The sequence below is a fragment of the Pleurodeles waltl genome, chromosome 6, assembly GCF_031143425.1.
Source record: "Pleurodeles waltl isolate 20211129_DDA chromosome 6, aPleWal1.hap1.20221129, whole genome shotgun sequence".
Classification (NCBI taxonomy): Eukaryota; Metazoa; Chordata; class Amphibia; order Caudata; family Salamandridae; genus Pleurodeles; species Pleurodeles waltl.
The window spans coordinates 1,621,818,205-1,621,831,082 of NC_090445.1; the positions used below are offsets into that span (position 1 = coordinate 1,621,818,205).

At 42.6% G+C, this 12,878-nt stretch overlaps 1 protein-coding gene across 1 annotated transcript in view; it reads left to right on the forward strand.

Annotated features, from left to right (window-relative positions):
• The window catches only part of PAPPA (pappalysin 1), a 572,334-nt gene that overhangs the window by 449,821 nt on the left and 109,635 nt on the right, over positions 1 to 12,878 (forward strand). The window contains exon 14 of the mRNA XM_069241521.1: positions 9,683 to 9,851. Coding sequence (XP_069097622.1) covers positions 9,683 to 9,851 — 169 coding nt within the window. The remainder of the gene's footprint in view (positions 1 to 9,682; positions 9,852 to 12,878) is intronic.

Here is a 12,878-nt window from a genome sequence, read left to right on the forward strand (position 1 = left end):
ATGTATCCTGAGCCCTGTCCAATGGGGTAGTACGTGTTCTCGCTGTCCTATAATCTGACTTGAATGCTATTTGCCTATGTTTATGTCTTCAATGAGCTTTGTTTGTTTGTAGAAACTCAGTTCTAGTCGGCAATGAGCTGTTCGATTAGTAACTGTTTTGATTCATAATGAACTCTCTCTGTTGGTGTAAACTCTCTCCTTGGTCATCTTTATTATTTTCTGTATTGTTAGTACTTGTTCTCCACTGTGATGAGCCCTGTCTGTCTCTGTAGTATTCATTTCCACCTGTAATGAGATGTTCTTATGTTCTCTTCTCTTGTTCTATTGTTCACTTGTTCTCAGACATTGTACAAATATTGTCCCTGAATTTCAAAGCTTGGTAGGACATATAAGTTTGACTTCAACACTCAACCTGCCTTTTTTAAGGTTGCAAAGATTTTAGTAGGACATAGACACGAGCAGGGATGGTAGACGTGTAGTAGTCATCAGAGGGCAGACACCAAAAACATACACTCTTAAGTATTCACAAACGTCTCTCCTACCCCTTCCTGTTATGGAAAAGATAAAGAATGTACTCCTGTTCAGAACAGTAAATAATCCCTTTCCCAGATGGGAATGGAACACCTATAAAAACGTGCAGGGAAAATTTCACATGAAAAAAAGTGAATCCACAAAAGTTTTCTCTTTGAAACCTGTAACTGTCACAGGATTCATTCAGCTGTAAAGTTGAAAACGTTTGTGAATTCTATACAATCATAAATCAGAACCCTTGTGAGGTCGGGTGTAGATTTTTGTGTTTTTTAGAGAATCAGACCCGTTTTGTGTTTTTTCCTTTTCTCGCGCTTGTTTAGACTTTAACCAGAACCTCCCCTAGAGTGAGAGACATTGAGTTCGCTGGACAGTGATATTCAAGATGCCTGATTCTCCTAAATTCATGCAGCCCCCATCTTCTCTGATTATTCAGAAGGATGTTATATTGAATTCCACTGTCTTTACCCAGGGCCCCTTTCTCAGCCTCGTAGCGCCTCCTTTATTGCTGCCTGTTCTTTGCCCACATGTTTTTCATTATCTATGACCTCTGGGTTCCCCTTAGTATTTTGTCATGTGGCCCTTGTATTGGGGTGTCTGTCACCCAGCGGTTTAGCAAGCAGAGACACATATGCAAGGCTGGATCCTAATGAGACGCAAAGAGTTCTATAAGTTCATACTCTACCAGGCCACACAATTAAAGCACAGGTGTGGGTAGGTGTTATGTCAATTATAGTGCATTGTAAACACACTGAAGATGTAGTGTCAGTCCAAGATAAGTTTTACTCTGAGTCAGTTTTTGAGTGAGCTATCATGGAGAGAAGTATAGCACTTTTTTCGTCTGTGTGCAAGAAAACCAGTATCACGACCACCCTCTTTTCCTAACAATAACCTAGTGTTAGTCTGTGGTCCTGTAAACTACAGCCAGAAAAGGCTGTATGTCAGAATATCATACACAGAAATATCGTCTGACATAAGGATTGTGCCCTAAATATTGTTTATAAAAATTATATTGTAGCATTATCTCCCTAACCCCTTTCCACATACTCCACCCTCTCTCCTTTACTCATCCCAAGCCTCATTCCAATTAACACTTCTGGATTCTTCCCTCTTTTATCCCTCCATTACTCTAGTCAATCCAACTAACAAACTTACAAATCCTCCGCTCAAATTAACTTATACTAATACTCTACTCCTATTTCCCTATACTAATCCACCATTAATTCCACTTGGGTTCCAGAGTAGCGTGCTACTCGCCGATAAGCGCTTCCACGCCTCGTCAGGGGTAGAAAGCGCTATATAAATACACTTACAATACAATTATTTAAGCACCTTATGATGCCACAGGGTCACATTTTTTACGCTCAGGCAGTGTAAAGGAGGCCTTTCTCCTGCACCATATTTACAAAGTGGGGCAATGTTTGCATTGCGCAGCTTTGTAAACCCTTGTGCCACATTATGCCTGCACCAGGCATAATGTATGCATGGGGGGTGTTCCGACAGGGGGGCCTGAAAAAATGGCACATGGTTGCTTTTTTTAGAGTCATGTTTATCCTCACATCACAGGTTTTCATAAATAGTGATGTGTTCCTGCTTCTTCTTGCGTTATTCCTCTCTTCACAGTGGTGTTGCCTGCCACTTTCTGGGTTATCCCACTGACCCTTCAGTTGAGAATTATGTAGGGGTGTGACCTTCCACCAGTCCCCAGTCCTTGCTGACACCTGCCCACACTCATATTCACTTGTCATTTCTCTGCAGATAAAAATGCCTAAATGATATTGCGTTTTCATTTACAAAGTTAACTTTAATGCAGAAAACCAGAAAACAAGAGAGGAAAGGTGTAAACACAGCCTTTGTTTGACCAGAAAACTGCAATGAAATGAAAGGTATTTTTACCAATAGGCTGCTTTTAAAAACAAAACAGAGAAAGCTGGCACCATGCCTTCAAGACCTTAGAGGACCCTCTGTAAACCCAGCATGCCACACAGGTGATAGGTCAGTTTTGTTTTCCGGCCCATACTGTTAGCATCTTGAAGCACTGAGCTCACCTATTTTTTTGCATTTTGTCAAACAGTTCTCTCCAAAAACTCCTGTTTTGATCTCACTCGACTTCTTTCATTACATAGTGTACAGTAGATAATTTTTTTTACAGAATTTGTTTTTTTATTTTCAAATCATGCCTTCACTTTTTATGAAGTGTCCTTCTTATGGCAAAAAGCAGGTACAGACAGATCCTGATTCTGTCTGTATTGTCTGTCTTCCTGAGACTCATCTTCCTGAAAAATGCTATAATTGCCAGAAGCTGTCCAGGAGAATTTTTAAGGACAGAGAAAAGATCTGTCTGTATGGGCTGCAGGAGAGAGGAAAAACATCCTCCTGCAGCCCTGGAGAGATCAAATCTACCTATAAACACCCCTCTTCTCATCTAAAGAAGGCATCCATAGGAAGATCTTCAGAAAGGCAGAAAGAAACGGCGATCCCGGTTGACATCAAGAGGTAGGAGTTCTAGGTCGGGCAGATCCCTGTCTGTCCTCCGTCAGCATCAACATCAACGTCAAGAGTTCCTTCTCACTGACGCCACTATACGTCAAGGCAGTCCTCACCAGTAAGATCTCTGTCAAAGAAACATCGTCACCTGACATTGAGGGAACATGGCTGACAAAATCTCCTTTGGCATCAAGGATTCACTCTTCGAAGTTGAGGCATGCATCACCGCAAAGCGTCCATCGAGCAAGTAACACACCCACTCAATGGCGAGGCACCGTTCTGGAATGCGGCTCCCAGCGACGTCAGAACAGGCCAGCTTCTCGACATCAAGGCACATTCCCCTGATCCAACAATTGTCGACGTCAAGATCTGTAGCCCCACTGCCATGTACTTCACCGTTGACACTCAAACGTCGACCTCTGTCAATGTCGAAACATCTGTCGACCTCAGACATATGAGAGGTGTTCACCATTACACAGCCTGAGGTCTCAGTCACCAGCTCAGACAATACCCTCAACTCAGGAGGATGTTCTGTTTCTATTGATGTTCAGATTTTGTCAGAGCAGCCACTGAACACCAGGTCTCATGCACAGTCTGCACCACCTGAGACCCCAATGAACATCTCTCCACGATTGTTGGAAAGTCTCAGCAAACCACAGGCACAGCAGAACCCGAACTCAGAATATTCAGGGACATACTCTCCGTCTATAACTACGTGGCAATCACAGTCGCCGAAGACAACAATGCCACCAGTGACCCCTCTGGCTTCAACTACTCCTCAGGGGAGAAATGTGCTTGCACCTAGAACCCCAAGGAGATCCACAACACCTCTAAGAAATATATTGAGGTAAGGAACAACAAGGACCAGATCCACTTCGAGATCCCAGCGGTCTCATTGATCCCGGTCACAACATAGAAGATGTAGGTCTCCCACCTGTTCTACCTCCTCTGGGTCTTCAGTGAGAGACTATTCACCCACGCAAACAGACATTCCAATGGCAGGAGTACCTCCAGTAAATGGCTTAACAATGTTCAACGATGTGTTGGTTTGGGGCGCATCCAAACTGAACATTGACATCGCAGGGCCCACAACATCATCATCCGTCATCTTTGAGATCCTGAACCATCGGTCAGCTTCCATACCACAGCTCCCTCTGGTCCCAAGCCTTCTAGAACCAGCTATGGACCTTTTTCTCACTCCGGCATCTTTGTGAGCGTCTCCATCACGGATCCTTGAGAAATACAAAGCACTCGACCATGATCTGTTATTCCTGAGGTCTGACCCACCACCAGGCTGAGTTATTACAGCTGTGGCAAGAAAGACACACTCTGTTGCTGCCTCTTCTTCTGTGCCCCAAGATAAGGACAGCAAGCAGATGGATGCTATGGGAAAGAAGATGTGTGGTACTTCCACTTCTGTTATGAAGGTGGCTAGCACATCTGCTTTACTAGGGTGAAATGACAGATCTCTCTTGGATTCTCCTTCTCGGTTCACAGAAAGATTGCCAAAGGAAGACAGGCAGGACTTCCAGGAGATCCTACGGGGGGTCTGGTCTCCAGTCAGATTATTAGTGCGGCATGGGATGCTTCTGATCTGGCTGCTTATGGGTATTCCCACGGAATCTGCACCAGAAGGTCCTCCTGGATTCGCCTCACAGGCCTCAAAACAGAGGCACAGCAGCAGATTCTCAACCTGACATTCACTGGAAACTCACTCTTTGGATTACACACAGATAAAGAGATAGTTAAAATGAAAGCGGAGCTTGATACTCTCAAAGCCATGGGTCTAGAAAAGCAGAAAGATTTCTATTGGAGATATAGACCATATGATAGACGACCCTATCAACAGAGGTTTCAGACCCTCACTGGACTCTGAAACAGCACCAACAGACCTGGTTTCATTATCACACCCGCAGACCAGCTCTCTGTTACCCACTCTGGTGGGGGGAAGTATCAGCAACCATCTGGGCAAGTGGTGCTACATCGCAAGTGACAACTGGGTCTTGAATATTGTTCAAAACAGTTACTCACTGTGATTCAAGTCCCCTTCTCCTGCTGCAACACCTACAAAAACATCATGTCTTCAGTGAGCCCTACTACAGGATGTAGTGACCAGGCTGCTCCGAAAGGAGGCCGTAGAGGAGGTCCAACACTCCCAACGGGGGCTAGGAATATAATCTTGCTATTTCCTAGCAAAGCAAAAAGGTCCACACAAAGTATTCAGACCCATTTTGGACTTACAACTGCTAAATAAGTTCGTATGGAAAGATAAATTCCGGATGCTTGCCCTTCACCAGATCTAACCCCAACCCCATTAGGGGGACTGGATATGTTCCACTGATCTCCAAGATGCATATTTCCACATTCTGATCGCTGCAAAACCCTAGAACCCTGGAAGTTCCTGCGCTTCACAGTGGCATCTAAGCATTGTCAGTACACAATACTACAGTTCGGCCTAAAATTTACACCTCGCACGTTCTTGAAATGCATGGTTGTAGTGGCAGCATCCTTACAGAGAAAAAGGATATTTGTCTACTCCTACTTAGATTATTGGCTCATAAAAAGCTTCTCCACATCCCAAATGGAAAGACGTTATCAGATATGCAAATGTTGGGTCTCTAGTTCAATTTTGTGAAATCCATACAAACACCAACACAAAACTTCACTACCTGGGTACAACTCTGGGCACAAGAGTGTGTCCTTCGGAGGACAGATTATCCTCAATAAAGCGGGTGCCACAATCTCCTACACACTCTGCATTTATCAGCCAGAAAGGTGGCATCTCTTCTTGGATCAATGGCCTCTTGTATTTTCATTGTCCCCCATTTCAGGCTGCATATGAGACCTCTACTACAAAATCTGAAGGATCAGTTGAGTTGGTTCTCATACAGCTGGGGCGACAAGTTGACTCTTTTGCAGGATGCAAAGCAATTGCTAACATGGGAGTCTCAATGTCACAATCTACTAGTGGGGGTTCCCTTCTACCAGAACCTTCCCAAACAAACACTCATCACCGATGCCTCCCTCCAGGGATGGGGTGCTCCCATGGGCCCTTTGCAAACGCAAGGCATGTGGTCGGACAATATCACATCAACATGCTGGAGATGAGGGTGGTCCATCCAGTCCTCTAGTCCTATTACCCGTCCATACAGACCAACTCTCTCCTGATCCTGACAGACAACACACCACAATGCATTACTTAAGCAAGCAAGGGGACACTTGTGTCTCTGGAAGCGCAGGCCATCTAGAAGTGGCTAAAAGCCACAAATGTGTCGATTTCTGCCATTCACCTACCTTTAGTCCAAAATGCTCAGGCGGACTCTATCAGCTGCAATTTCACCGAAGAGCACAACTGCATTCTGCATGACAATGTTGTAGAAGACATATTTCACTAATGGGGACATCCTCAAATCGAACTGTTTGCAGATGAAAACAACAAAAAATGCCTAGACCTCAAATACAGGTTCTCCAAACCAGAGACAAAAGGGAATGTGCTCTTTTAATTAATTGGTCTGGGAAATTTCATTACGTGTTTTCCCTAATTCCACAGATCCCTGCATTGATCAACAAACCGCACAGATCCATGACGAGGATGATCCTCATAGCACCAGAATGGCCTCACCAGTGGTGGTTCCCGGATCTCCTTCAACTATTAGAAAGACGGCGCAATAGTCTGCCATGCAGACAGGATCTCCTGTTCCAGCTCACAGAGCAGATTTTCCACCCCAACCTTCCATCTCTGAGCTTGACAGCATGGCTGCTGGATTTCTCCAATATGGACATGTAGGCCTCTCACAGAAATGCATGAACAGTCTTAAGGATTCCAAAATACCCTCTACTAGATGTTCCTATGCATTCAAGTGGAAAAGGTGCTATGTGTGGTGTGCCCAAAATGATCTTCATCTAATTCTGGGGCAGGAGCATGTAATCTTGCCTTATCTCCTCCATCTATCAAAATCTGGCCCGCAATTATCCTCTGTGAAGGTACATCTCATAGCTGTTACTGCTTACGGAAAGTCTCCTACTCAGGTTTATTTTGTTTAAATGCCTGTGCTAAAGAAATTTTTAGAAGGGTTGAAAAAGGTGTTCCCATCTGTATGTTCTATTTCTCCCCGTGGGCTCTTAATGTTTTCCTCTGGAAACTCATGGGCCCACCTTTTGAACCTATACACAAAGCATCTTTGCAACACCTCTCCTGAAAAATTGCTTTTCTAGTTGCAGTTATTTCAGTTCAGCACGTAGAGTCAGTGAGATCCAGGCTGTATTTAACCTTTTCTCTCTTGTTTTCTGCATTACAGAAATGATTGTACTGTAAAATAACTGTTTATATGAAAACTCAATACCATTGAGGCATTTTTTGCCAAAATTGTAGAATATGTAAATATATATATGTAGATAGATATATAGATATATATAGCCCAGTACACAACCTTCACCTCTGGGCGAATCCAGAAAAACTGCAAAATCCAGTACACAGACTTGCTATTAAAAGGGTTTTCTTTATTCCATAATTATAAAGTGCGAGGTGCTACCTAAAGAGACCTGGCCTATATAAATGTTTAAAGGTACTACATACATTAATATTGTCATACATAGATATTTTTAATATATGCTCCGGAGTCCTCGCAAGTCAGCTGGAATATTCAGTGCTTATGACTTTGATGAGAATTCCCCTGGAAGAGAACTACGATTACAGGGAAGCAATTTATATTTGTGTAGCATATTATCTCACCTTTAGCTCAGCAATCTTTGTGGCACAAAACAGACACATGCTGCAGTCCGTCTTTATAACATGCAAAACCTACAGGGGTTTCTCTCAGTTTTTACTGTATAGGTCTTTGCTGTGCTGCAATGAGAAGAGACGCTGCTAACATACACCACAGGGCACTCCAAGAGTAAGATAAGACTGCAGCGTGTAGTGTGCAGGGGATCAAGGTTAAGTAAAGGCCAAAGGAAATCAGAGCTTGAGTGTGCTCGCCACAGAGCTTAACCACAGCCCTGTTCCTGGAAATGTAATCCAAGTATTAAAGACTTGGAGGTAGAAAAAAGTGCACCCTCATCAGCAACGATAGTGCTCCACTTCCTCAAAATTAGTGGATTTAGAATATTCAAAATGCTTCCCTGGTACTGCTCACTCTCAGTTTATGTTATGTCATGTTACATTTTATAGTATGTCAGGGGTTTTCAAGGAAAGTCCAAGGGGGGGGGGGGGGGTAGGCAAAGAAGCATACCACAATTTCACAGTAACTTCTCCCTACATGCATGGGGTCCATTTAGATCCATTGTATGCAGATTTATCCTGACATTCCTGCCTATATCTAGCCATTCTGGACCTACAACGGGTGTCCGTAGCATGTACATGAGAGCATATTTGTTACGTTATATTACACTGGAAGAGTTCTTGAAGAGAATTCAATTGTTGAGTGGCACTGTTTGCTAAAAGGTAAAGTGTATTGTTGGGGTATGGTGGCCAGTTCTCGAGTAAAAACGAAAACAACTTGTTGTTGCTCATGAATGAAAACCACTTTAGTGCAGTGAAGGGGTTAGACAAGAAAAACAGCCACCCATCGTCTTCCTTGTTCAGTTTCAGAATGAACAGCCTCCAGGGGACTCAATGATGATCTTCTTGTTTGTTAGCAAGTATTTGTGAAATCTCTAATTATAACTAGGGACTTTTGTCAAATATCTGGTGTATAAACAAGAACACATGTCCAGGATATTGTAGGGTATTGGGCTGCAGTATGAGATTGGCCCATTGAGTTGTATGTTCGCCAACAAATCATGCAGAAATCTACAGTTCCCAGTAAGGACAACTCAGCCTTCTATCTTTCCAAAAACAATAAATAAAGTGCCATTAAATTAGATGATAGTAACATATGTTACTTACAGCACATGGACAAAGCAGATGTGTGGCAGAGAATGTTACATAAAACACTTATCGTTTAGCTTTATATTTGAATTCATACCACTACTGTTTACCACAATTCCTCACCTGTGACTGTCCCATAAATCTAGAGAGAGGATATAGATGCGTGCATTGATCATCAAGGTAGTTTTGAGTAGGTCGTCAAGCCATCCAGCAGAGAGAGGTGACTTTTTTGTAGTGTGTCCTTTTCAAATAATCTCAGAGCAATCAATCAATCCACTGTGATGTGAAAGCCACCTCCGCTAATGCGAGCAATTCTTCTTCGGCATATAAGGAAGAATTTCAACCATTTCATTGTTTGGTTTGAGAGTAAATGCATGATTTAGCACTACCTGCGTTTCACACCATTTACAGATCAAACCACGCCACCCGGGTGTCCATCCTTCGGTGTGCTTTTTCAATGGTCTCTTGGCTTTTGACATAAGTAGTTTCCTCACATTCTCCTGGCAACTGACGTACCACAGGATTAAGAGGGGTGAAGTTAGAGACAGAGGATATGGACGTATGAGGAAGCACATGGGGAGGGCTGTAGACAGAGCTCACACTAGAGTGGTAAGATCTTCTGCAGATGAAGGGCTCTGATGCTGTCTCTACAGCTATCACACGAGAAACATAGCTGTGAAGAATGGGAAGCCATTTCCTATTCCTCAAGCCTCACGACAAAGCCCTGGTTTTATTAAACCCCAGCACATGCAGCAGTAGTGTTTCAAACTAAAAATACTGTCTTTTGATTTTTCTCAGCTGCGTTCAGTATTCATGTGAAGCAACAGAGTGCCAGGAACTGCAGATCGAGAATGCAGTCATGAACCTAACCAGCAGCGGGCGCTTTAATGGAGGCCAGTATGTCATCACATGCAAAATGGGATACGTTCTGAAGATACATCGAGATGATGATCTCATCAAAACCCAGGTATGTCGGGCAGAGGCTTCACCAACCCAGAACACTTTGCTTTGCAGGGCCAAAATCTGTATATTCTGTTAACCTCTATTTAGATGATGGCCCTCATTTGAAGTGGCGCACTAATGTTGCAGCAGAAGCAAGCAGGAGTTTCGGTCCAAATTGAAATTCGCGAATTGTACAGAATTTATGGCATGTCCAAAAAATGTCCCCATTGACATTTTTGTCAGGAAAAGCCTGGCAAAACGTAAATGGTAAATCTGCCCAGAAAGATGAAAAAACGACAGGGTGCACAAACTGAAAAAGTGGAGGTTATCCCTCAGTTCTAGCAGGAAATCTTCCAATAGGGCATGAATATCGCTTTTGGGAAAGACCAGTTCTTTCTCTGAATTTCATCTATTGCCTGATATAAATATGTTTACCTCATTATCATCTGTATAGGGTGTAAATTTGTGATTATTGACTCTAGTGGGATATTTATGAAGATAATATTTAGGATACATTTATATGTATACATTTATACGTCAGACTATACTATGAAAATATTTATATGAGCAAAATGTAGTCGTTTAATTATCAGCGAAGATCCATTCAGATGGATAATTTTTTTGTTGCAATATCATACTCCAAAAACATACCACTATACCCAGCAAGAATATGTCATGGCCTCAGCTTCTGCATCATTTCTGTTGGAAAGAGTTTGGGCAGAGGATTGAATCACATTTAATCAAACATAGCAGGGCTGTGGTTGTGTCACTGGCCTTTCAAAGTGAATATACTAATGCTGGGTTTTACGCTAGTAACTCTTGGTGATCTTACACCATGGATAGTGAAGCTGCCAGAGAGGACTCCACTGAGACCTGTCAATTGATTAAGTGGTCCACACAGGTGCTAGGTGGTAGTAAGGCTCACGTGGAGAACATGCATTACACGGTGGGACATGGAAGCACAGGCGTCTGCACCACACCCAAAACACAAAACTCACTAACCACACTCGCACAGATCCGGTGAAAGATCATACCTCTTAACACTCCAGTGGACATATTGCCCTTAGGGAAAACACCTACTAAGCAACAGTAGAGATACACTCAGAAGCACTTAGAGAGCATGAACAGTGCAAAATCTAGGCTACACAAGAACCTCATGACATACCATAATGTAGTGTGATATGTTGCATCCATCCATTGTGACTTACTTGTGTTCAACCCAGAAAGAAAGCAAGAATGCTATTTGCCCAATGCGACTGACTGTGCCCTAGCAAATGGATTTTGATTAGTTGTGCATTTATGTTGCTTTAGCACGAGTGTGGCGTTTTTCAGCAGTTTGCTGTGTCATTTTCAATCACTGTTGGAGTGCAATGAGATCTGACGTTGTTGGGTGTAAATGGCTGATGTAACTGCACCAAGAACATGTTTGGGGTCCAGTTACTGAGCACATCCATGATTCAAGTGAGTTTGATTGACTGGAGGTAGGTGTGTTTTGTAGGCGACTGTTTGATGGGCTACAGAATTAAGCTATGAAATAAAGTTACTAAAATGGATTGGTTGCTTTTGTAGAGCTTTAGGAGGTGCTGATCAATATGCATGTCAATAAATAGAAGAGTAGGTACATTATTGCGTAATCATGAGTTGTTATGAAATGTGTGTTTGAGAGAAATTATATGAATTAGTTGCATTGTTACTATTGTATATTCTGCAGCACCTTGTAAAATCATGATATGCTGTCCATTGTTGCAAGTTGTTTATGGAGCACAACAGTCACAATTTTCATCAACCATTGAGTTCAGTTTGTGATTTGTATGCCGGGTGATAAGTTGGCTCAAACAGGTGGCTGCTTGTGTGTGGTATGCAGTCCTGTGACCTTCATTCTCAGTCACTGTCTGTGCTCTAAGTCCTACTTTCAGCGTGCTTCCTTGTCCTGAAAGCATTTCACCGAATTAGTCTAGTTTATTTGTTGTCCCTGTTGTTTCAAGCATCACTGGTGGTCATGCATTATCACTTTCGTTTTACCTGTGCTCTTCTTTACTGTTAAACATTTGTTTTGCATTATCCATCTTGAAACCCACTTGCAACCATTTGAGAACCTGCGTATGTGGGGATGGAGATGCATGTTCCACCATTGGCTTTGTTGTTAAGTCATTGGTCGTTCTCTCATTGATGTTGTCAGGTTGGGTATATGTGTATTTCATCTTCGTCTAGTAGTTATCCACTGTACACGCTATTCCTGAATGGTTTTGTGATCCTTTCTAGCTTAAATAATGACATACATTGAATATGGGCATCCTTAACCCCTCCCACACCAAGCTATACAATATTCTCTCGTAGGGTATCTCCATTGATAGTCGTAGGCAGTTGGATAGTTCCGCCCACATGCCCGGAACACTTCTTTATATAATATCTTCTTAGGTGTAGACTTTCGCCTTACTTCAGGAGGGCCTGTAGAAACACTAAGAAAGAATATAATAAGCAGCTTAGGTGAAAAGGTTGCAGTGGTGCAATTCTTCAGACTGTACTTAAAAAAAGTGCTAAAGCACCCACACAAATGTTTAGTTTGATGTAAAATGGTTTCCATAACATCTCAAGTCTCCTTCACAAGCCCTTTTCTGGAAAAGTAAGAGATAAAGAATAAAAGGACAGTGTAGCCCCTTAGACTGCTATTATGTGAGTGAAAAAACACTGATTGTGCCTTTACGGCTGCAGAGACCACCATCATGCGCATCAGGTGGCAGTGCTTCAGTTTTTTTCCCAGTACCTAGTGGCACGATCCTGGAGCGCTGAACTCGGTGTGGTGTAACGGGTTGTTGATTGATGTTGTATTTTATGGTATGTTATGTATGGTACCACATTGCAAGGTGTGGTATGAAGCATTGTAATTGAGGCTATGATGGAAACTAATTTTGAATAGTGCAGCATGTTGTAGTATTATTCATTTTACTCTACTAGAGCGAGCTGAGTGGATTCAAAGAGCTGTAGCAGCAGATTCAAAATAATTACACTGCAAACATAATTTCTGCAAAGAAAGAGGCTGTCAAACTCTTCT